Raw genomic sequence first — 26,783 nt, forward strand, 5'->3', positions numbered from 1 at the left:
TGTCACATTCCATTACAGTCAATGGCAGCTTCCACACGATCCCCGCTGTTGCCAGGAGACTCTCTCCCTGCTATGGGGTCAGCTCAGTTTGATTTCAGGCACACTGTACACACTATCTCTACCCTGCGGAAGTAAAAGTCCGATTTATATTTGTGGCCCTCCCTGAGGGGCAGCTTCAAAGTCACATGAAGTGCTCTGGTTACACACTCCATGTGACAGAATGTGACGATCATGGCAGACATAAATGAAGCATCACAGCCCGCTTCTGACCTGGCAGCCCTGCTACCATTGGAAGTAAATGCAATTATGCACTGCAAGGTTTTAGTACATACAGCATAAATCAGACCTGGGTGAAATATATATTTGTTTTGGATTCAAGTGCTTCTCTAAGCCATACTGATCAACTTGTCTGTTGTATTGGAACCAATGAAATACTCTCAAAAAGTACCCCACCTTCTGTTCAATTACACCAGGCAAGATCAATAGAGCACAGAAAAGTATTTGAATCCAAAACAAATACATATTTGAACCAGGTCTGGTATAAATATTGTGGATCATGTGATGTCCAAATTTGACTTGATTTATTTTTGAAAATACGGATGCATTAGCAGAACTGCACTGCGTGGCGTAAGATTCTACAACCTCCTAACGACTGCTTCCATCCCCTCCACACACACACACACACACACAGCACCCGCACAGACCAGATGAACAGACCAGGTGAGACAAGGGACACAAATTCAATGGCCTGGCTGTGTCTGTGTCCAAGAGCATGGACCTGTGCCAGGAGCAGCCGAGCAGGCAGGGACATAGTTTTCTGTGAGTGCAGGCATGCGTATTTTACTGTAGATGAGAATATTTCACAGTAGTTCATTCCCATGATTCATGGCAGTATCCAGGATGTTGATCATGCTCATTGAGAACGAAACTGCTGCATCCTCACAAAAACCTCACTAATCACTCTGACCAATAATAGTGCTCCACTATATTTTCTTGCACATTAGAGATACAGATTGCGGGTCTGCATTCCCAACCCACTAAAGCCTCTTTTTTTCCGATGGTTTCTTATGTTAGTGCTTAATATCCTGTGGATATTTTGTCTAATTGACATACTGCATTGTCTTTCCCAGAAAAGGGCCAGACTAATCGCGACTCAGGGGATTTTTAATTTCAGTGTTTCTACCATAAACATAAGACCGATCATTTTCAGCATCGCATACTGCACACTCTTGTAAACGCTTTGATGGGAGGGGCCAAGGGCCTCAGTGAAGTCCTGTAGAATGTGAAGATGGAGGGGCAGCACTGAGACAAGCAGATTACTCCCCTGCACCATCTGGCTTCCCCTTCATTAGAGAGCCCGGCCGTCAATCACACTGGTGAGCTCCTGTCACAGCACTGGGGCTGGAGGAGGACCCGACTGAGCATGCTCAACATGAGAGAGACCCCACCCTGCGGGAGACCCTACCGAGCATGCTCCATATAAGAGACATTTTGCAGCACCATTGGCAATATATACAAGGATGACGGGATTGCGCTGTTTTCAGTGGGCGGGACTGGAGGCCAATCGTATCACTTCCTGATCGGCCTGTCGTGCAATGGATATTGGGAACACGCAAAACATGTACTCCTTATAGTAGCTGCTCTGCACAATTAGTTGGATTACAGCATTGAGGTTAGAATGACAAATCATCATGATTCATGAATCCTCCTAGACATTTTGATGTATGAAATTATTCCTCATATTCTCAAAATAACTTGCAATATTTAGCGTGGATGATAGTTTCCCACTTTCCACATGGCAAACCTCCATCAAAGTTTCGTGATTTCACAGTCCTTCGAGTTTGCAGGTTTATGACGTCATTATTTGTGCTGAGAAGCCCAAAAATCGTTCTTCCACTGGCACGCGCTAGGAGAAAAATCCTGGCCCCCTGGTTCCAACTGATCCTGCTCCATATAAAAGAGACCACACCCTACAGGAAGCCTTCACTGAGTGTGCTGTTAATGTGAGATCCTGTAACACTGAAAGACCCTACTGAGCGCGCTCCATGCAAGGGGGAACTTGCCGCACTGAAAGACCCTACTGAGCGTGCTCCATGCAATGGGGAGCTTGCCCCACAGAGCAGTAACATGGGAACAGGGCTGGCGCCAGAGATGAGGTAAAGTAAAGCACGTGTCTGTCCTCACTGAACCCAGCCAACTCCCATTGGAGATTACACTCCGCTGAGGGAAAGATAATGATATTTATCCTGGCGAGAGGGGTCAGGGAATAAAAGTGACATCCCTGCGCTGCACTGTTTTCTCGCTTTCCGAACGCCCTGATTCCAGACCTTCTACTGTTCACACAATATACTGCTCGTTCGGCAGCCAAAATATCGTCAATAAGTTCAAGCTCAGCTGAAGAACAGCAGGCGCTTTTGATGGAAACTAAGAAATACATAAAACATCACTCAGATTTCATTCACATCACTCACATGATTTGTTTGATTTTTCATTTCAGCTGTAGCTGCTTGAAGCAGCCCTTGAAACAGAAGCCTTCAACACAGACAACACCAAGCAATTTACTCACCGAGAGACATATTATCACAGTAAGACGGTTAAAGGGGCAATTATGGGGGCCAAAACCCTGCAAAGCAATAGCAGCCAAGGTGAACAGCATCTGTACACTCCAACACTTCCACAGTCCAACTTCAGTGAAGTCAAGTCACATCAAATCAATCTGTACTACCCTAGAGGGAAATCTGTTGCGCAGAAAGGACAAATAAAGAAAACAGTAAAAATAAAAAGATTTAAGGCCAGACACAAAATTCAGTTGTAACACTACACGAAAACATACACGTCATGACCCAAATTGAATTACAGCAGCTGACACTGCTTGTTTCAATAAGGGCACACAGAGCAGCACCAGCTAAACTAAATGCAATATGAGGACAGTTCAGAAGCATTGGCTCTTCCAATGCATGCTAGGGAAGCATTGCTTTGTGACATCAGAAGGGGGCGGAGCCAGAGCGGGAGGGAGACCTCATCATCATAAACAACATTGGGAGTGCTGCAAACAAATCAATAACCACTTCGGTCCTGCAATCAACAGCGGGGCGCCCGCTGCGTAAATGCAGGATATAAACCACAGCCCATCACCCAGACATATAGCTCTGTTAACTATGAAACGGACTGCCGCTGTAATTGCATCCTCATATGCTGAAAGTGCTTATAAACAGCTAGAAAAATGGCACCTCTCTCTCTCTATCTCTCTCGCTCTCCGCTCAGCCGGTAATTCACTTGACTTCTGACCACCTCGTTTGTCGGTTAATGACACAGCGGCCCTTTTTCCATTAAGGAATTATATCGCTACCACACGTAATGGAACAAGGGCAGCTGTGAACTGTCCTTTGCCAAAAGCTGGGAAAAACAAACGGAGCTGCAGGCTGGAGGCGAGGAGGGGAAAGAGGAGAGATGCACTGCCCCCTGCTGGACAGCGGCATCAAACGATGAAACAGGGTGGACAGGCCGCACGAGCCGGTCGGCCCAGGAGACGAGGCTCGGGGCTCCAGGCATTCCGCGGTTCGAGTGTGACCTCGCTCCCGCACAGACTCGCCGCTCAAGAGCACTACAAATGAAAAGAGCCGTGAATGGCCATTTCCATTAAGCACTTCTGTACGCTAGCTACGGCACCGGGGAGCCGTTCAAGGGCTGCCATACCCCATTACATTTCAGAGGAGCTGTGTGCCACTGCTAGTGCTGAAACACTTCCTGGGACCGAAAGTACTTTTTCATAGCCTCTAACCAGACATACATCAATAACATAGTTGCGATGTGTGAAGGTCTCTCATGAAAAGGACACAACAAAAGAAATAGGAGAAGGATAGGCTGAATGCGTCATATGTTACAAATGCATTAAACATTTGTCTCATTGTGTCTTGTGCACGCATGATAGCATCTATCTGTGAATAAATATACCAAAGAAAACAAATATAAAATTGAATACAGTGCACATTTTGTAATGTTCCTATCAGTTATTTTTTATGTATGTACAGATTTATATGCTATGGGTTCTACTTTAGTCATCTGATAAATGTTTAAAACCTCCAAAGCGATGTTCTGGAACTTTCTGGCTCTAATCAAAGACTGAGGAGTGGAGGTTTTGTTTGTTTTTGTCTGAATGTAAGGTCACAGACAGCCAGCATGTTTTTTTGCATTGTGTCTGACAACGGGGGGAGACAACTCCCGCTGGTGTTGTCTTTTCAATTTCCCATTTCGTTTCTTAATTTAGAAAAAAAATCCATCCATCACGCACGGAAAAACGAGCGCGCTCCCAGAACAGCGAGTAAAAACAGGCATACGCATTCGCCGCGGGGGGGTAACGCGGCGGCCCCGCCCTTTCCAGAAGCGCTGTTCTTTCATGGCTCCCTCTCCCTGCAGGAACACCATCGCCTAGCAACGGGAGGAGGGCGTTGCCGATGGCGACGGCTACAAGAAGCCAGCTCCTTTGGGGTGCAGCTGGAGCCAAGCATTCCATCCCATCGGTGACGGGCGTCCCACGGGCCTCATTAGAGCTGCCCGTCCCTCAGAAGCCTTAATGAGGCCCCCACCCCCCCACCCCCCAGTAAAAATATTCTCAGGATCGATGCAGCGAGCTATATACAAGGTTCACAATATCACAAACAATACTGAATGAAGGGCGAGCCTCTTTATATAGGTTTTCGTCCCTGTATGCATGTGTGTGTGCGTGCATAATGTATGTGTGTTTGTGTGCGTGTCTCTACATACACACCAGTGATCTGTAGCCATGACTGCACCTGCTACCTGCTTTGCTTCCTGCTTCTCCACAAGCTGACCAAAATCACAGATCACACATACAGGAGTCTGAAGGCTAATTTAAACAGCCAACACTACAGGGAGAAAGCAAAAGATCATAGTGTTAGCGGAGGGAGGAAGAGAGTGAACATAGTGTTATGAGAGAGAGAAAGTGAGGGGAAGAGGATAATTGGGGGAGCAGGGAGGGAGGGATGAGAAGGAGAGCAGAAGGAGAGCAGAGGGTGAAGACAGTGGCAGCTTAGGGGTAGGAGGAGAACAGGGGCTATGCTGTCAGACAAAAGAATACAGTCAAACCCCCCCCCCATTAGATCATTAGATCCACATCATTAGATTAGACTCAATTGAACATTGACTGAATTTCACACTGACTGAATTTCACACTGACTGAAATACACACTGACTGAATTACACCCTGACTGAATTACACTGACTGAATTACGCACTGAATGAATTACGCACTGAATGAATTACACACTGACTGAATTACACACTGACTGAATTCACACTGACTGAATGACACACTGACTGAATTTCACACTGACTGAATTACACCCTGACTGAATTACACACTGACTGAATTTCAGTGACTGAATTTCAGTGACTGAAATACACACTGACTGAATTACACACTGACTGAATTTCACACTGACTGAATTACACACTGAATGAATGACACACTGACTGAATTACGCACTGACTGAATTACACCCTGACTGAATTACACACCTGTCTGCACTAATGAGAACAGTGGGAGACTGCAAACAGCAACGCCACTCTAATGCCTTCGTAATGCCCCCTGCTGAGCCACGCCCCAGCCCAATGCACTGCCTGTACTGACGGATTCCGGATGGAAAAAGAGAAGCTGCACTCCTTCATTTTGAAGCACTGAGCATATTGTAATGCTGCAAAGAGTGCTGGATGTTATACATGTCACGCCATTTTCCTCTTCAATTACCCTCCATCAGGGAGACCTCTGATTACAAAATGCGTGTGTCTCATGCATTTATATGACTTCAAAATGACCTTAGCCTGTCAGCATCTCCTTTGTGCAAATCAACAGCTCACTGAGCAGAGTATTTCTTACCAGAGACAGCAAACGAACTGACGAGAAAACCGTAGCATTTCTCAAGCCTTGGTTTTTTCATTAAAGAGAGAGCTATAAATCTCAGACAAAATCCTGATTTAAGAACAAAAAATATAAAGGGCAAAGAGGAGAGAGAAGATTGCCTGCAAATCCTGGATCTTGAGTGTCATGTTTTATTGTCTTGGTGCTCACGCAACCCTCATTCAGAGGAGAAAACTCAGGCATCTGCTTGTTTGTGTAGTACCCATCTCTGGCCCTAGGCGGGGCATGTGAGCAGCAAAACAAGAGAGACTCAGGATTCAGTCTCCACCCAGGAAAAATAAACTATATCTCACACACACACACACGTGCGCACACACACACACACACACACAGACAGGTCTTTAAGGTGAATCTATTTCTGTTCAGCAGATGTTGCACTGTTGCAATGAAGCACCGTGTGGATCGATGAGGAAGACGAGGCACATCGCTGACACGGGTCCACGAGCGTTTAATTGCGCAGCGCTGGCAGTGTCTTTTTGACTGTCAGAAAAGGTTAATATCTGTATCATTATTAATGGCCTCCATATCCCTGCATTCATAATGAAGAGACAAGGTAGAGGCTTATTTATCCTAATGATTTAGCTCAGCCTTCAACAATGTTTTAGTTTCCTCCAGAGGACCGCTACGGCTTTAGCTCTTTCAGTGGCAAAAGATTAATTAGCCAAGCCCTGCCTCTCCTGGAGTAGTCCCAGAGGGCTGTAGAGTCCCCATAGCCCCACCCCGCCCCCGCCCACTGAAAACTGCTAAGAGGGAAAGGGCGAACCTCAGCAAACTTCGCCCACTCACGCACGAGACCGACAGGCTGACTGACAGGCTCACAGAGCCACACGCGCTCCGCCCTGGAGCGGACGCACGCCCGCTGGCCAGAGAGGGGGCCCCCGGGTCCTTACCTGTGACGAGGCTCCCGCCACCATCCCGCCGCTCATGAGTGGTCCCTTTCTCTGGCCGAGCCCCCGGCCCCCCCCAAACCCCCAGCCCCTGAAGTAGAATCCGGCAGGCGTGCGCGAGAGAGAGAGAGAGGGAGAGAGAGAGAGAGGGAGGGAGAGCGGTGTTTCTCGGACCGGGCCGCTGGACCGCAGCGTCTCTGAGTGGATTAGCGCTCACCGCTCTGGCGGTATTACCGCGCTCTGGAGACGCAGGCTGTCGCGGGGAGACGCAAACCTTAGCGGGATTAGCGGGATCAGCGCTGACCTAGAATCCGCGCCTCCCCCCCTCGCCACGTGGGGGGCAGCCACTACCCCTTTCCCGCCACGCGGAACAGTCCCGAAATTCACCTGTCGCTCGGAAAGAAGCCCGTCAATCGACCGGACCCCGCCCCACCGAGACACGCCTCCGCAGGCTCACAAGATGCACACACACACTTCCCACAGTGTGACAGAAGGGCTGAGCAGATTTAACACACAGCAGACTGTCTCACTGCTTTTGAAATACCACAGCTGACTACAACAAGAAGCAAACAAGGTCGATGCAAAGATCATAGTTAACGTTTTGGTCCTTTTTTTAAAGTGGTGTTTGAAATGGCTGAGTGCCTTGCTTACCCACAAAAGGAAAGTGTGTGTGTGTGTGTGTGTGTGTTTTGCCACACATTAATGGACAAGCGTAGCACTGCTCATTGTTATTCACTGATTTCCCAGAGGGAACAGGCTGATCTGATAGGTAATTAAACCCAAAACATTAGCAGCTGAATCTGTAGCCAATTCGCCTCTGAACAGGAAGTTGACGAGGAACTCTGGATATCTGGAGAACTATAAACCAGGCCTGTTCATCTTCTCAGACAGTGTGCAGAAGTAAGCAAACTTAGTTTGTGTCAATTAAGACTGTAGGTCAACCTGCTAGGTATCGACAGCCTTGTCACCTAAATCAGCCGTTATCCAAACTGTGGGCTGGAAGGCACTGGACGTGGTTGAGGATGTGGGAGGGGTCGAGGGGTTGAGGATGGTCATGAGATACATATGAAAAAAGAGCTCACTATATCTAAGACACTTTTTATTAGTATTCACACTCAAAAAGTTGCACACTTCCCCTTTTAAATGCACTGCGACTTAAATTTCACATGTGAAAATACACCGGCCCACATTTTAATAAATGCTGGTCAAAGAGAAATGCATCCATATCTACACTGGGTCACAGGCCCACAAATTTACCAAACCTCTTATATAAGCAAATATTTCACAGGTGAAAGGCCTGGATGTATTTTTTCCAAGTTTTTTTCTCCGATGCATTTACCATGCATTTCTCAAAAGAAGTGTGTTTATAAAAACAACACAAAGCTGACCACACTTCAGCACTGGAGTAAAAAGGAGCATCTCATTGCAAATTCAGAGAGTTGCACATTTTAGTATCTCTAACATTTTGGGTGACGTTGTACAGCAAGTGTTAAACTGCTTATGCGTGCTCACGAGCCGGGCGGTGAGTGAAGTCGATGGAAAATGGTGTGGGAGGACGCAGAACACTTATCATTTGCTTAAATCCGTTCCTCAGTAGGAAATTGCTGTTAGATTGTATCTGGGCCTTTCAACCTTTGATGCGCTCAGACACGTGTGAATTCAACACTCTCTGTGTCAATAAAATATAGCAGTATTAATGTAATACTGTTAGAAGAGCTTACTTTCCTATTAAAATATCTTGGTGGTGGAGATACAGCTGGAAATTTGGGAAGATGCCAGATGGGTCCGCCCACTTTTTGGCCATAATCGCCACTAGTTTTGCCTTCTGTAAAGCCTGTGTTTGTGAGAGATGTAATGATTAACCTGTGATACTGTATTTTCCTCTGTGAAACCTGTGCTTGTGAGAGATATACTTCTGCAGTGGCCCTATCCAGAACTCAATAGAACTCCTCAATAGAGAGAGAGAGAGAGAGAGAGAGAGAGAGAGAGGTGTGAGGAGTGTGAAGGATCTCACCAAAATCTTACAAGACATACAGAGGAACGGTACCCTCTGGTGCCAAAAAAAACATCTGAAATAAATTCAACTGCAAAAAATAAATTGGCAGATAAAAATTCTATTACATGCTCGCAGTCCACAGCTGAGACCACAATTGATACGGACCCTACAGTTTTCAGTCAACCACCCCATCCTCCTGTCCTCCCTGGCAGCTATGGGGATCTGTGGCACAGCACTAGACTGGATCGAGTCCTACCTCTCCGGTCGCTCCTTCCAAGTCGCCTGGGCTGGTGCAGTATCGGCACCTCGCCCCCTTGCCACAGGAGTTCCCCAGGGCTCAGTCCTTGGTCCCCTCCTATTCTCCCTGTACACCCAATCTCTTGGTCCTGTAATCTCTGCCCATGGGTTGTCCTATCATTGTTATGCCGATGACACCCAACTCTTTCTCTCCTTCCCCCCCTCTGACACACAGGTCTCTGCTCGCATCTCTGCTTGCCTGAGGGACATCCAGAGCTGGATGGATAACCACCATCTTAGGCTGAACCCAGGTAAGACAGAGATGATCTTCATCCCTGCTCCATCCTCTAACCTTCTTGACTTTTCCATTTCCCTAGGGGACACCGTGGTGTCATCATCACCCACCGCAAAAAACCTTGGAGTGGTGATGGACAACAGACTGTCCCTCTCCCAGAACATCACGGCGGTGAGTCGAACGTGCAGGTTCTTCCTGTACAACATCCGGAGAATCCGCCCCTTCCTCACCACCTACGCAACCCAGCTCCTGGTTCAAGCGATGGTCCTGTCCCGCCTGGACTACTGCAACTCGCTGCTGGCTGGTCTGCTAGCATCCGCCATCAGACCCCTGCAGCTCATCCAAAATGCTGCAGCGCGTCTGGTCTACAACCTCCCCAGGCATTCCCATGTCACCCCCCTGCTCACTGACCTCCACTGGCTGCCTGTTATGGCTCGCATCAAATTTAAGACCTTGGTGCTTGCATACCAGGCAGCTAAGGGGTCAGCTCCAGGGTACATCCAGAGGACCATCAGACCCTACACACCAGCCAGACCTCTCCGTTCTGCCACCTCTGGACGCTTGGCACCTCCCCCTCTTCGCGTCTGTACTTCCCGCTCCCGTCTGCTGTCTGTCCTGGCCCCTCGCTGGTGGAATTACCTCCCCGTGGCGGTCAGAACAGCAGAGAATCTGACTACTTTCAAACGCAGACTAAAGACTCATCTCTTCAGGCTGCACCTCTCCCCACCCCTCCCTAGCCTATAGTTTAGCTCAATGTACCTAGTTAGGGTAATATGATTACGTTAGTTTTTATTTGGCAGCATTGTTTTTGTCTGATTAGGCAAATGTGATTCCAGTGCTAGTTTGCACTTAGTAGGATTGTTGTTTGCTGAACAGGTTACTCTACAGGGTTGGAGTCCTGATCTGTGGTCACTTCTGGCACTACGATCTTTACTTAACTCTAGTGTGTTTCTTTTGCACCTCTGCACCTTGAACTAATGCACTTGTTGTACGTCGCTCTGGATAAGAGCGTCTGCTAAATGCCTGTAATGTAATGTAATGTAAGTGCCTTTACTTCAGCAGAAGATTAGGCAATACAGCTTGTGTGGTCTATAAGAGATATATCAAACCACACTAACAAAGAGATACTCAGTGTTTCTGTCTTTCTGGGCGGCATTGTAGCACAGTGGGTAAGGAACTGTGCTTGTAACCGAAAGGTCATAGGTTCGAGTCCTGGGTAGAACACTGCTGTTGTACCCTTGAGCAAGGTACTTAACCTGAATTGCTTCAGTATATATCCAGCTGTATAAATGGATACAATGTAAATGCTATGTAAAAGTTGCGTACGTCACTCTGGATAAAAGCGTCTGCTTAATGCCTGTAATGTAATGTTTCTGTCTAATATGTGCTCAGAAGCATCACATTGTTTATGCACAGTCTTGAGGATCACACTAGTACTGACTAACAGCACCTCACGTGTGTACATGCATCTCATAGTTAAAATGAAATGCAATCACAAACACAGTGTATTAAAACAGCTTGTAGACAGCAAGGGATTCTAATTATGGGTCCGTGTGTCATAAAGCATATTAATAAAGGAAATGGATTACTAATGAAGGTTGGAGAGGTACCATCTAATTAAACTGGAAAGCAAAGATAACACAGCACAATGAACACATGTGACTCATAGACACGCAAAAACACTGATTTATTCTTCACTGAAAGAGAGGTCTAATGTCTATGCTAGACCACCCTACATAAAACACAAACATCTGGGTACATTCAAAACTCTGTAATAACTGTTGAAATGTCCTGTGTTGTGCATCAGAGACCCACAGTGGTTAAAGTTTCATCATTATAGAATCGTGGTTAAGGTCTCAATCAGGGTATCTTTGAGCAAGGGTCATGATCTGAATTGCAACAGGAAATAGTCCATTGTACATATATTAAATGTGTAAAATGTGAGACGGGGGTTTCTGCAAGTCAAATAAGGTAATGCCACGCATTGCTGATCAGACATGGGCATCAGTGGGGCTTGAAACAGGTTAGCATGTGGGCTACAGCAGACAAGGCTGACACACAGGCCATTTGCAGACAACACCCAAATAAGACTTTCCGTAAAACAATATGGAAGCAATGACTGCTGTTAGCATTGGAATCACATCCATAGAGCCACAGATAAGCCCCACCCTCCTGGACAGGACGTGGCATCATCTTAATAGTCAGCCTTGGCAACAGTACCCTTCTACTCACAGGTGGATAGCTAGTTTGAGAGAACATGTCTTATTTATTTCTGTAACAAATTCCTCACAAAAAACACATTTTAAAAATGAATGGAGCCCACCGTGGGGTTCATCTTGACCCACTTCTGTGTGTACTCTGGAAAAACACAATGCGTAGTGCTTAAATTGGAATGAAATCAGTTTTTTGGATGTCATAAATGAGATGGGCAGAACTAGATAGGAGCTGGGCAGAAAATTGCATGTCTAGTATTTCAGATATGCTACAATTTTTCTTCAACAGAAGACGGGCAGGATACATATTAAGGTGCTATTGCGATGGTGTCTTCCTTTGTTTTGGACAATATATGCAATTACCGCATGCCGCTGCGGCAAGAAAACACACACACACACACACACACACACACACACACACACACACACACACACACACACACACAGACACACACACACAGACACACACACACACACACACACACACACACACAGACACACACACACACACAAATGGCACTATGTTAGGCACCGTGTCTATGACAGAGAAATGTTTCCCTCATGATGCATGGAAATGAACATCAGGACACTTGTTTCTAATCCTGGAAAAACTCCAGAGAGGATAAAATAACATAATTTGGGGAGACAGGTCTTTAATTACAGCTCTCCTCAGAAGATTCAGTGACATCACTGTTTTTGCATGTGTGTCCAATCCCTTCTAGCATCACCTCTGAGTCCATCGATATGAGTGACAGCTTGTCGTTATCAGAGAATGTCTGCAATGTCCGTAAAGAAGTACTACCTCACGGGTAGTCACAAGTTCCCTGGATTTCCTCATAGGACCTGGCATTTCATTTTTGTCCCCTGTAGGTGACATGAGTCTCTAGTCTTGGTCTCAAGAACCATACATTCTACTATGCTAAAACCGACAGTACACTACAAGAGACTTTCAATAAAAAAATTTTTTTTAATTTTGTCATCCAAGAAACTTGTATTAGCTCAAAAAATGTAATATTTAATCTATTCCTGCCAGGTCTCCAGGAGGAAATAACTACCGAGCATCGCCCCCTGGAGGAGATCTGCAGAAGCACACAAGTTCAGACACAAAGGCTGGGATCTCAACACCGAAAATTAGAGGTTGGTTGTGCAAAGCCTCGTGGGCCTTCAGGATGCATGGAGTTATCAAATTTTAATGAGTCACTATGAGCCATTCACAAGATCCATGAAGCTTTGGTCGCTACAGGCAACTGCCACCCTGGACTACTAAATCAGTTTGCTAACACTCTGAACCATGCAGGGGTGGGGCCCAGCAGTACCAGATGTTTGCAGGGTGCAGTGCTTCCAACTGTGCAAGAGAGGTTAAGAATGCCTGAGGTTTTTAATCACAATCATTGCACTTCACTGGACTAACACCATAAATACCTCCCTGTCATCTTCCTCTTCCTCTAGCTTGTCAGTCTCTAATAGCACACACAGCCCTGCTGCAGATAAATTATGGATGTGGCCTTTGGGCCAATAGACATATTATTCAGGAAAGCCCCAGGCAGTGGAGAGCCCACAGACTCATTAAGTGGGACCTGATTTCCATATTTTCAATTTGACCCAGGGAGGATTTACCCCCTCGCGCTTCAGAGGAAGCTGAGAACAGTCTTTGGTACCGAAAGGGTCAAGCTAGGGGGTCATCTTTGCCTTCAGCTGATAAACCAATCATACGTGAAGGATTCCCAGAACGTGGGGTGGGGCGGAGCTTGACTGATGTCATTGTGCTTCATGGAGGAGGAACAGAGTGACATGCCAAACAAGCCTGCAGGTGAAATCACTGCCCACATTAACATCACCATCATTCCTGCAGAATGGACAAGGATACAATTCATCTTTTCATGTCAATTCAGACCTGAATTTAGGCCTTGTTCAATCCAAAGCTCAAGTTCCATTTTGCCGATAAAAACGAAGTCCCACTCACCAGAGTAGCCTAGTCTCCGTAAGTCAAGACCCAGTAGCCAACAAAAAAACAGAAAGTTTCCACCCAGAACATCACAAGAAAAAAATAAGTGCCAAGTCCCCTAAGAAGTTAACATCTTGTCCCCGTGTTGACATTACCCAGAACACCCGCAGGGGCTTCCAGACTGGAAAATGACACAGCAGCTCTGTTCTCCTTCGAATGCCTTTGTTCCTTCACTGTCATTAGGAAGCCTTCAGAGAGCTTCCATCCAAAGCCCACAGTCATCTCTTTATATGCGCCTGAATGGTGTCCCTTTTCCCATTCACAGATACAGGGCCAGGGACCATCTCCCCCCCCTTAACAACGATCTGGTTCTTTTCCGCCAGCCTGGACCTCCAGCCACTGCCACCAGGCACTTCCTCCTCTTCACCCCCAAATTCCACGCACTGGGGGCGACTGTCAATGGGACCTTTCTCCTACACGACTGGGGCATGTTTCTCCCTGGGCAGTGGGGAGTGCCCTAAACTCAGAGGCCCTACATCATCCTAAGGGCTCAAGCATCCTATCCTTCTTCCCTCCCTTCCTCCCTCTCTCTTCCCCTCTCTTTCAGGATCTCTCTCTCTCTCCATCTACCCCTTGCTCCCTCTTCTTCACTTTCTTTCTCTCTCAATCTTTCTCTCTTCTTCATATGAGCAGCAGGGCTGTGTGTTTACAGACGAGCACAACGGACGTTATAATTTAATATTCATAAATTGCTCCCACGCTTTTCCCCTCTGAAGCAATGATGACGATAACTCAAAGCGTATGAATCTGCGTTCGCTCGCAGTTTTCCGGCAGGGTAAGCAATAATATTGACAATTTGTCTTCATTTTGTACCGGGTTCTCAGGCGCTTCTTCACAATTTGGCAGCTAACGAGGATGCAGGTACTGATCCCGGTAATCCATTGATGATCTGAAAGATCGAACACTGCAGTAATGGAGAACTCATTGTGTCACCCCTAAGGGACGCCCGGGAGGACAGTGCACGCTTGCGTCAGTTAGGCAGCAGTGCAGTACCGTACAGGGTCAAAAGGGGAGTTCTTCCTTGAGTGCAAAACCATGTTACATCGAATGGCCATTAATTCACTCCAATCCCATGACTCACTTGAGAGCATCACCGTAGTCTGGCATCCAAGGGGAGGAAAGCCCCAAAGACGAAATATGACGACAACATGACGGGGGGGAACTGAAAAGTAATTTCAAAAATTACCATCTAATGATTCGTCTTCATGCTGGGGCCGCAGAGAGATGCTAACAGGCCTATTCCTTAATGAGCAATTTCAAAACATTACAATATTGTTCATTAACCGTGAATAAACAAAATTTGAAAATGTCATTGTCATTGTAGCACTAAGCCCTGTCTTCACCAGATGGCAACACGATCAATTAAGGACTGCGAAACAATGAATTTAACACACACACACTTACAGGAACCCCCAAAGGACGATCCAATATTAAAAAAGAGAGAAGGAGGACAATTAGGAACTCAGACAGAGTATCACACCTTAAAGACTGTGTCGTGGTGTCACCTTATCGCGCTGAACAGCGATCCTTCCTTCAGAAGTCCTCCGAATCCCTGGGGATTTTTGCGGCTCCGTGCCGTCGGCTACCGTGCAGTTTCCTAACCGGGACCTTGCCTGACAGAAGCTCGCCTGGAGTGGGCGAAGTCTCAGGGGATACGCCGCGACTCGGGGCGCGGCACAAAAAAAAAGCGAGGAAATTGGATTAGGAGAACAAAAGGTAGACCTCGCCGAGGAGCCGGGCAGCAGAACTGGCTGAGCTCAGGAGGTAAATGGATTAGCAGACATAATGCAGCAGTGCTGATATCACAGCGCTTCTGAGGCACCGGGCTGAAACAGTGCTAAAGGCCCAGATTGGACACATAACACCCAACCTCACGCCCAGCACAGTCCCCCTCCTTACCCGGATTCAGGCCCGGGATGACACCTTGAGGGGTGGGGGGTTGGGGGTGGGGGGTAGGTGTGTGCCAGTCACAGATCTCCAAGGGAAAGCTAAAAACCGGTACAAGAAAGATGGGCACAGCCAAGCGCAAGGCCTAATCTACTCTGCTCACAGAGAGCTTCAGCAGACACAGACTTGGGGGGCTTTGGATGTTACATCACAGAGCCCCAAAAACACCAGCCCCCCCTCCACACACACTCACACACAAACTCTCACACACACACACATGCACACACACACACACGCTCATAACCAGAAACATTTCCACTCATACAAACTTCTCTGTTCCACTGACACCCTGTCTGAGGGAGTTTCACACTATTAAATGATGAGAACAGCCATGGAACCGTAAAGAACACTGTCTAACGGAATGACAGAAACAGAGATATACATCTGTACACCAGGTGGCATCTGTTCCTTTCAACCTGCAACTCACACACAGGTTCTGAAAGCAGAGAGGATCGTCTTATACACCAGTGGTAACCAACCCTGTACTTAAAGATCTACCGTCCAGTAGGTTTTCAGTATAACAAAGCACACCTCACTCAACAGCTCTGAGCTGCTAATTAGTAGAATCAGGTGCGCTAAATTAGGGTTGAAATGAAAACCTACAGGATGGTAGATCTCCAGGAACAGGGTTGGTTACCTCTGACATACACTAACATTGCTGTTGGAACTTTAAAAATATTCCATGGCTGCAGTTCTCATCTCATTTAGTGACCCACAAAATGCAACACATGTGTGAGTCATATTCAGTTCTCCTAGGTTTGCACCTAAAAAATTATTTTGTTTTCTTAGCTTCATGCATTCTGTTAACTTTATACCCTGGAGAGACATTCAGCTTCAGTTCTGATCCCAAAGCAGCAAAAGGGAAGCTCTGAATCTAAAATCATAAATGATATTTGCAAGAATGAATATAATTCTCTTCACAGGCTCCACACTTGATGCTGTCGGTCTTTGGATCGGTGATCGAACCCTGCCACCACTGTGATGCTCTTCTAGAACTGGGATTTCGTGGAAATTTCACACCGGAAAGAGATCCTCTGTGATTTGCCATTTTCTCAGATCTCAGCTTGAAGCAAGCAGATGCTTCGTTAGCATAGCAACAAGGGAGTGTGGTGGGGGGTGCTGGAACGTGGTGGTTCTCTGATTTCACTCCTTCCTCGTTGAGAATTTTACTGCCACCCTCACTGATGTGTCACCCCAGTTTCCTGACTACATTACCCACGCAACACTGGGACAGAAAGATGCCCAGATGTTATTCTGCTCTACTCCTCTCATATGACAGAGCTGTTCCTCCCACACGCAGAGACGCTGCTTAGGGGGGAAAAAACAACGTGTCTACAAAAGTGATTGAGAGAAAGAATTTGAAGTGAGATAAACACATCCATCTAAAATACACTGGCTCAGCTTTCCTCAGGAAGAGAGAGAAACACAGGGGGAAAATGGCGTAATATGTCACAGATGGTTAACCTTTAAATGGCAGGGGGGAGAGATGTGATTGTTTCTGCAGTGGGGGATTTGACTGCCATTCTACTGCAGTGGGGGGAAGTCACTGTCCCATAATGAGGAGACGAGAAACCGGAATCGGAGACACACAGAGGGAGAGAGGGGGAGAGAGTGAAAGAAAGGGAGGGACAGGGGTGGAGAGGGATGGCGAGGGAGTGGAGAGGGAGAGTGCCACTGTGCCGATTCATTTTAAACTCCCTGTGAACAACATTAGGATTTCAGGTGTCTTGGAGAGCAGATATAGACGCTCTTCAGCATAATTGTTCCCTCCTTAGCTATGTAATTAAAAGGGTAATTATTCGGCTTTATCGCTGCTTTATGTGATTTCTCCACACTCAGAAGCCTCTTTAACACTCGCAGGGTGCACCTGTTCCGTGCTCTGTATTGTGGAATGGATGCATGACAGGTGAGCGAAGGTGCTGTGAAACAGCAGACAAGTCTGTCCAGTTGTGATGTCATCACTGATGTCACTGACTGACAGAACACAAATGAACAGTGCCTCTAATCCCAGGTGTGTTCTGGAATCCATTCTCTTCTGTTCTAGAGAGCTGCACAATAAGCCGAGATCTATTGTCTTCAGTTCTATAGTCCTCACAATCAGTCAGAGTTCTTCTTTCCCACAAAGGCAAATTTGCCTGAAGCTGTTTCCATGGTTCGCAGGAAATGATATTTCTCAGTGAGTTAGACAGATGATCCCCATGGTGGGAAATAAGACAGCCATTATTGTCCCCCTCTATTTATCTGTCAAGTACGAGGACAGAGAGGGGCCAAAGAACCCTTAGAAAGACTGAACTGTCACAGTTAAAATTCCATGATAGAAAGACAAAGAATCCATGAGAGAGAGGAAGAGAGGGAAGAACAATTTGTTATTCTAAATCAATGATTTATTTTATTATTTATTTTCACTATGTGATTTATGACACATTGTTTTTCTCATCTCTTTAACCCTGTAGCATTCTGCATTTTACTTTGCCACATTCCAGTAATGCTTCTTGTAAATAACATGTATGTGCCTTTGCAGTAGCGGTCACACTGTGTGATGTCAACACACAATCTAATTCGCCAAGAACACAGTGTAGCAGCCACAGTCACAGCCTATGGGGGACACCTGATTTTTCTGATTGCGCTCCAAAGTGATGACAATTTTCTTGCCTGGGAAAAGGGCGAATGATTGGTCTATCACGGCTAGGCGTGTGCTGTCAAATAGCCAGGCTGTTTAAGACAAGCATCAACAATCCCCCTCCTCCCTCTTTTTATCTTTGAGTACCCACAGAGAGCCCCCCCCCATCCCCCTGCCTCCCCAACCCTGACATACCCATTTCCCCACCCCCCATCTCTCCCTTTGTTCTAGTCTCTGACCCCCAGGAACATATTTCAGAAGTCACCCCGACAAACCCACTCCCTACTACGCTCTCCACTCACCACAATTAGACACAGCATGGAGTCCATTAAATATAAAAATAAATACATACACAACATATACCACAATTCCTTATTCCTCAAATCTCCATAATATCCTTATTCCACAGATGAAAAATACACCTCAAATTCCAGCACCCCATGTTCCCTTGCATCCAAAAGTATCTATTACCCATTATTCCCTGTTCCCCACTCCCTCAGTTTCCCCCAGTTTCCTTAACTTAACATGTGTTTCATACTCCCCTATTCCTCAATCTTACCACAGTGTCAATTTTGCACAGCGCACACCTACACTACAAATCCCATAATCCCCATTTCCCACACTCTAATCACAGTATCCTGGGCAGGCTGAGCTCATTAATATGAAATAGGCATGCTCTAACACAACTGTTATGCACCACGTGCATTCTAATTACCAAAGCATTACTGTGTGCTTTGATTTAGTTCTCATTTTCTGGTTGCTACTCATCCATGTTTCATGCTGTACCAATGTTGTCCCTGTTGAGCCTGCGACAATGTATTTAAGCTACTCTGACATAATGGGTAAGTTATTCTGGATAAGAGGGTCTAACAAATCACAACTAATGATGTTAACGGTGTTAATTAAAAAGAGACACTACCTCACTCCATCCGCCTAACAGAATGTTATCTTTATACGGCTCTCTACACAACGTCCTTTTCAGGGGTATTTCCCACATTACTCAATGATCCTCAAATATCAAATGCATATAATCCAGAGACAGATTTCATCTTTCCATTAAACACAGGAGGAGGTTCTCTCACAAGAGGTGTAATTTTTTCCATCCTGTTTTTTGAAAAGGAAAAAACCCCAGCGTAATTACATATAATAAGGAGAAGGATGTATATCACACATTCCACCAGTAAGACTGAATGCTAACTAATTGCAGTCTCTAAATATAAATCAACTCCTGGTACTGATCAGAGAGTGCCCTGTATAACATGGTATCACCCCATGCAAATGTATTCTTGTGAACATATCTCACATGTATGCATAATTTTACAATCACACGATTAATGTGATCTCAGTCATATCCTGTAAAAAACCCCAATAAGAAGATCTAAGATAAACACATCTCCCCGCGTGACACACTTGTGTGGATTTCTGAAGTGGAAAGTAAAGGTCATGGTTTGTAGTTATAATTATTCTGGATCTTAATTATTCTGGATCAAACAGGAACCCAGCAGGCTGTTCTTTTAAATAACAGGGTCCCCGCCCACGGTGATGTAACCTTTTCACTTTAATTGCAGCGAGCCCACTCTTTCAAAACACGAGAGAGCAAAGAGGGGACAAGACAGCAAGAGCCACAAAAATACACTTGCTTGCAAAAAATCTGTACGGTGGGAATATTTCACCTGTCAAGCGTGAGCGTTTCAGACCCGGATACGCGCACTGATTGAGTAAACGCGTTGGCCCTTCCTTCTGTAAATGAAGTCATTTTTCAGGGAATGAAACTGTGGGCCTCTGAAATAATGTACTCAACTGCAAAAAAAAAAGAAAATAATTAAAAAACATGAGGGCAATAAAAACGATCAGTGAGAACGTTTCTCTCCGTTTTGCCAGGAAAAGAGTCACTACTCCCTACAGTGAAGACATGTATCTGAAGCTGTGCTGCCAGGTGTTAAGCGGAACAGGTGAATACTGCCCTGCTGCTGCTGATGCTAATCCTGCGCAGTGTAAAGCAGGCAGCTGTGTGTGAGTGCGCCTGATGAGAGATTAGATAACGCCGCGCGGATGGGCTACACAGCCCTATCCTATCCAGGTGAAGCCAGCCTGCCTTCCTCTCTATGAGGGCCTGCAGGAGCACAAAGGAATCGGGAGGCAGGAGAGGAGCAGCGAGATTGGGAGCGCTCTCTAGGGAGTGGGGCACGTTTAAAACCAGGGGGGTGGAGTCACACAGGGCGGGGGGGGGGGATGGGACGCCCCCCCTCCCCCCCAGAGTCCAGCCCAAATGACCAAGGGCCCGTGGTCAGAGTGCATCTTGGGACAGAACAGAATTAAAATATCAAACACAAAATGTCTCCTAGGCCCACACACTTCACGTCTTCGCACACTACTGCCTGTCCTCTGATGTATCAAAGAACTAAAGTGTTCATGATTTAACGTCAAGAGTTTAAATAAAAAGAATACAACCTTTTGCCTTTTCATGTTTCTTCAGCCGCAGTGGCACAGGACGCGACTGCGATCGATTCCCTCGCACGTCAAGATGAATTAAGCTCAAACGCGCGGAACAGAGACCTCAGCTATCACGCGATTCCACCTGACTTCAAAAGCACGCCTCGTCTTCTTTACTACAGAAGATCTGTTTAAGAGAAAGGCCCTAAACAGACCACGAAAACACAATCTGGAGGATTTAATCTGTTTTGAACTAATCCAATTTCCAGTTCAGTAATTAAGCCAACAGGAAGACATCGCTCTGTGCGTCCACGTGGCCATTTGACAGTCGGCTCTTAATCAGCGGATACTATGATCTTTACGTGAACTCGTAAAGAATTTAAAAGCACCGTTCTGCTTATTGGTCTCGTGCAGTGCGCTTAGGCCAGGACCCGCGTCTAATTCCTACAGAACGCAGGAACTGCAGTACATAAATTAATGTTTCCCTCCAGGAGGCTTTAAACAGCGCTCCCTACACACACAGGTGCACACCTTTAATTAACTTCACATCTGAAGGCTGTTCGAGAGCGAGCAGCCAAGAGATAACAAAATAAACGCGAGTCACTCATCCAGCGCCAGTTTCTCAGCTGCCTCCTGCTGGCTTCGACTCCCAACGCAAATCTGGGTAGATATAATTTCTGGTCTTTTTTTACATATTTTCCCTTTCCTTCGCCACTTCCTCTCCCAAGGATGTGAATTCAGCGCCTCAGTCGGGGGCAACGAGGAATGTGCGGAGAGGCTGTGTTCTGCGGGTGCCATGGCAACCAGACGGAGCGACGCTCGGTGTTCATTAAAAGGCCGTGCACTGACAGGCCCGCCCGTGCGCCAGGGCGACACGGGGGAAGGCGCCCGCACGCGTTCCGCTCCGAGAGAACGTCTCATTTAGAAATTAACCTGCAGATGAACGCGCCCGCCCGGGGTCAAGGGTCAAGGAAAACACGCCGCCACTCCCAGGAGAGCTCCGCCGGGCCCACGCCTCCACGGTTCACGCTAATTACAATTATGAAGCGACCTTCCAAACCGCCTCCGACGGAAACAGCTGCATTTGTGTCTGCGCGTCTGAAAAAAAGCTGCCGGTGCATAATGAGCTGGCTCCACGTGAAACACTGTTACGCCACACGGACACAGCCACGGAAGACCCCAAGAAAACAATAGGAACAATTTTCCACCGCAAAAAAAAGCGGCACAACACGGCAAAACAAAACGCGTTTCGGGGGGAGGGAACGCGCGGCACAAAGACGTGTCCTCTAGCGTGTGCACAGCGCATTTCCCCGACCGCGCCGCCGGCAGACCACACCTGACTCAAACCGCCAGCCTCGGAGGGAGAGCAACGGGCGGCCACTCCGGTGTCGCTAATGGAGGGAAAGATCCCGCCATCAATATTTCACGCCGGCTCGCTGGGGGCGGGGCGGCTGCCCCGGAGGTGTGACGGAGAGGCTCGTTTGCGCTGGCGAAACGGCGCTCATTGGTCCCTTCCGCCCACCCGCCACCACAGGGACCGTCCTTTGTTCCCGAACACAGGACCGTGTGGAGGAAGGTGGGAATAACCATAGACGCACGACCGGAACGGGGAGCGATCGGCTGAGAATGACACACGGCTGCGTCGCGCCTAGCCCTAAATGAAGTAGTGGCCAGAGGCTGAAACCATAGATGTCTCTGCGTAGAGACATCAAACTCACATTCTCCATTCTAGCATCCCTCATTCTGATCACCACTCAAGTGCTTTATTTCCTAAGTCCTTCTGGGCAAGACTGGATGTAATGTAATATCATTTTCGGCTAACACCAGGTATATAAAACCTGGCCCCGGGAAAAAATGAAGGAAACACATGAGGCGCGTTGTAGGATAATGAAAGAAAAGGTACGTGTCAAGTGCACACTTTAAAAACCGCATAAGCTCCTAAAACTACACACGCTAAAAAATGCAGCTATTGTTTGTTCAGCCGGCAGACTCTTCATTCTGCGCGTTAAATATTTAATTCCCGGAGTTAAAGAGGCGCAAAGGTGGAGCATCATTTAATTTCAGCTTCCTGGACCAGCGGCAGGAAGGTGAAGTGGCTGCTGAGCATAAACCGAGGCGACGGCACGCGGGCTTGGGGGTGCGGGGTGCAGGTGCAGGTGGGGGAACGTTCCGGAATCGTTCCTGTGTGAAGAACAGCATTGACAGAGCCGTGTGTAGAAATGCGAGCAGCGGGCGCGGCTCCCCCTGCACGGAGCCATCTGTCAGCGGCGCGCTCGCCATAAATAATGAACCGGCGACACAAAGACAGGCTCCCGCGCGGGCGTGCAGCGCACGCACACCGGCAGAGCCGCCGACACACGCCTCGCGCCCGCACGCCAACACGCTGACACACGCGTGCGTGCGGGCGTATACCGGGCGTGTGCAATCACACACACACACACATACAGACAGGCTGGAGCTGCTCTTATAAGGGCCACGCCCATTCTCTTAATCAAAGCATGGGTTCAGGGCCACGCCTGCTCTCAGTTAAGTGTGGTATCGGGGCCACGCCCATTCTACCAGAGGGCGGGGTCTGCTCCACACCCACTCATTCAATCAGAAGACTGTGTTAGGACCACGCCCACTATGTCTAACAAAGGGGTAGGTCAGGTCCACGTCCCACTCCGTCTATCAGAAGTCGGTGTTAACTTAGGGCCATGCCCGCTATTTCTAACAGAGGGGAGGGTCAGAGCGAGAAAACAACAGAGAGGGTGGGAGGATCTATTCCACTCTTCATCTCTAACACTGAAAAACAATATCACAATTGTTATCAAATAATTTAGTTATTACACTCATAATCCAAAAAGTATTTATAAATGTAGAATTATGTACATATTCATAGATGGAAGACAAATCTATTTGATTGAAACACCAGTAGAAAAACAATAGGGACCCACTTCCTTTGTTATTGCCAGATATGATCTGTCTCACTAAGTGCCCAACTGAGCAGTGTCAGATTGATAATGTTCTGCAGCCAATCTCATCATACATCATAAATATCTCTCTCTCTCCTTCTCCCTCTCTCTCTCCCTCTCTGTGTGTGTCTCTCTCCCCATCCATCCTCTCTGTCTCTCTCCTCCTCCATCCTCTCACTCTTACTCTCTCTCTCTTCCTCGCCCTCTCTCTCTTTATCTCTCTCTCTCCCACTCTCTCTTGCCCTCTCTCTCTTTCTCTCCCTCACTCTCACCCTCACTCCCTCCCCTCCATCCTCTCTCTCTCTCTCGCTCACCCTCTCTCCCTCCCCTCCATCCTCTCTCTCTCTCTCTCTCTCTCTCTCTCAGACAATGAGCAGCACTAGTGTGTGATGGTCTTGAGGAGACAGGGCGGGGCAGGCAGTTATGCTCTGCTTCTCAACCCTGGATTTGACTCACAGGATAAGAGCAGGTCGCTGTCAGACAGCCCCTCACACACTGGGGGAAGAGTGCATCCATGCATAATCACACACGCACACACAGAGACACACATACACACACACACACACACATGCACACACACACAGACACACGCACACACCTACACACAGACACACATACACACACACACACACACGCATACACACGCACACACAAATGCACATATGCGTCTCACAGGGGTACACCTCATCCTCCTACACACAAACAGAGCGGCCTTGCACATGGTATAAATTTGGATCACAGCCCTCAGATTTCTGTTCCTTTTTTTGGTTCGGTTTCACACTGAACACACACACCCTCCCCTCCCTCTCTGCCTCTCCCTCTCTCTTCCAGTCTCTGAGAGGGTGCAGTTTAGTGGATGCAGGAACATGTCCACAGCAAGACTGAAAGCCGTCCGGGGAATAGCCCAGCCCGGGGTAACCACGGTAACGCTGAGAGGCTGGAGGAGAACACAGATCTCTGGTTCAAACCCGGTTCAGGTCTGGTCAAAAATATCGGGGCGTGGCCCACAGCAGGGTTCCACGCTCAGGGAAAGGATATATATTTGTGGCTCCTGAGGAAAGACTGTTTAGTTTATAAGCAACATACTCACAGCATTGTTTCGAACAACATAATGGTACTGAGTGGTGGGCTATAGCACTGAGATCAGGGGCCTAAACAGAAGGACCCTGGTTGCCATGGGAGGAGGGGAGCTTTGTGGCATTTCCCTCAGCGTTTGATTGGTCGGGAGGCACCTTCAAAGGGAGGCCGGTGGCCTTAAAGTGAAAACCGTGAGAGAAGGTCATCTGAGCATCTCCACACACCACCCCCACACCTGCCCCCCACCCGTTACACCTGCTCCCTCACAAATTATTCTGATGTTAGCTAATGCAAAGGGCATCACACTGTCACACAAGCAGACCAGCCCAGCCTGATCTCAGGCTTCTACAACCACACCCTTGCTAAAACTGAAAATGTACTCAAATAATATGAAATACTAAGAAATTGCAACATTTCACAATAACTGGATAAATGTTGTGTATATATATATATATATATACATACTGCTGTAAAACATACTTCATTATGTTTTCAGGAAAGTACACATAATTACAGTATACTGTATAGCAGAACATTGCATTCCTATCTAGGCAAACCCCGTCCAGCTTTCTTCAGTTATGAATCCAATTCTGTGGCATGACATGCTGATGAATCAGACAGATGAGATAACTTGCATTTTCTCACTGTCTTCCCCATAGATTTGGCATCTGCATACTGAGAACCAGTGGTTAAAAAAATCACCTCAGCAAGCACAGCAGCAAAATTGGAGCTGTTTAATTTAGCCAACTCCACTGTTGACCATTAGCCACGCACAACTGACCACGAATTAGACAGCATTTGGGCAGAAGGACTGGAGCGTACCCCCAAATGATTCATCAGAGACAAGAACAGCCACTCACATACCAGTCCCACTCACTATTACAGTACCATACTGTGGGGAGTATGGAAGAACACACTGATATTCTGTGGTCTAACCAGACTTGGCCATGAATGTCAAAACTATGCTACCTACTTACAGGGCTCACTGGCCTTCCACATACAGTGACTAGCAACTCTTGCTTGGTTTAAAAATAAATATATAGTAACATTTCAGTGTAAGCTACAGTACTATTCTGTGTGACCGTTACTCTTCGATGCTTTGTCTCCTTGCTGTGATCAGCGCATTAATGCCCTATCAGGACCAGCCCTAAGGGCCAGACTACCAACTTGCCCTAAAACTGCGCATGGGCAATTCTGTTAAGGGAGCGCAGCAGGACGCGTGCGGCCATCAGAATTCAGTTGTCACAAGTGAACTTTGGGGATTTCCGCAGGGCTGAGGCGGAGGCAGCCGCCGAGCAGCGCTCAGCAGTCAGGAGACAGGCTGTCTGAACCCACACACACCGAGTCGGTGCAGGCCATGGCTGAGTCACCTCCACAGCCGGGGATCACAGGTCTACCGGGGTCCCCCACAGGGGCGGGGCCTTTCTGAGGCGTTGTTCAAAACCGGCGGGGGACAGAGGCGCCCCAGGTGAAATTCTCTCAAGCAATAAAGAGATCAAATCGGTGTGAGCGCTAGAGGAAGAGGATGAGAGGAATTTAGCGATGACGTCATAGGTGGACAACATGGCTGTACCAAGGCTGCTTCCACAGGGAGCTGAATTCAGCGCAGTGTTAAGACCACACACAAGGGACTGCATCCTCCACAGTAACATAGTACACAACACTTCACCTCTACATTACCTGCGAGCCCTTCAGTATAAATGTAACCAATATTCAATTATATATGAAATTACATTTGACCATGATTATAGGCATAATGAATATTTATTACATTTTTCAGTGAAATATCCATATCTATTAAGCAGCACAGAATACAGGAATAGGTTTTGAGGGGGAAATACAAATCCATGCCAAACCAGGAAAGACCGCTTGGTGCCCAAAGATGTCTCAAAAAGCAATCAGACTCACTACTTTGCCCATGCGATGATTAAATTCCCTCCCCCGACCCACCCACAGGTTTGATTGGCCACGGATTTCCCACAGCAGCTGTGACCCCGCCCATCTCAGCGGCGATGTCTCCAGCAAATGTCTCTCAGTCAGCGAGCGCCTGCGTGCGGGGAGATCGATACCGCCAGATAGAATTACCAGAACGGTTCAAACTCAAACGCAGCGCCTAAACGACAGCAAGCGACGGCCGTGTCCCGCGCGCTCATCAATTCTTCACACGAACTGAACGCGGCT

At 47.3% G+C, this 26,783-nt stretch overlaps 1 protein-coding gene across 3 annotated transcripts in view; it reads right to left on the minus strand.

Moving 5' to 3' along the window:
- The window catches only part of ank2b (ankyrin 2b, neuronal), a 200,101-nt gene that overhangs the window by 119,267 nt on the left and 54,051 nt on the right, over positions 1-26,783 (minus strand). Inside the window, exon 1 of one of the 3 annotated variants that reach the window (XM_064343642.1) lies at positions 6,829-6,918. The exons of the other annotated variants lie outside the window; for them this stretch is intronic. Within the exon in view, the coding sequence (XP_064199712.1) occupies positions 6,829-6,864 (36 nt within the window). The 5' untranslated portion in view covers positions 6,865-6,918. Of the gene's footprint in view, positions 1-6,828; positions 6,919-26,783 lie in introns of those variants that run through there. 3 annotated transcript variants of the gene reach the window in all.

Source organism: Anguilla rostrata, chromosome 7 (assembly GCF_018555375.3).
Source record: "Anguilla rostrata isolate EN2019 chromosome 7, ASM1855537v3, whole genome shotgun sequence".
Taxonomy (NCBI): domain Eukaryota; kingdom Metazoa; phylum Chordata; class Actinopteri; order Anguilliformes; family Anguillidae; genus Anguilla; species Anguilla rostrata.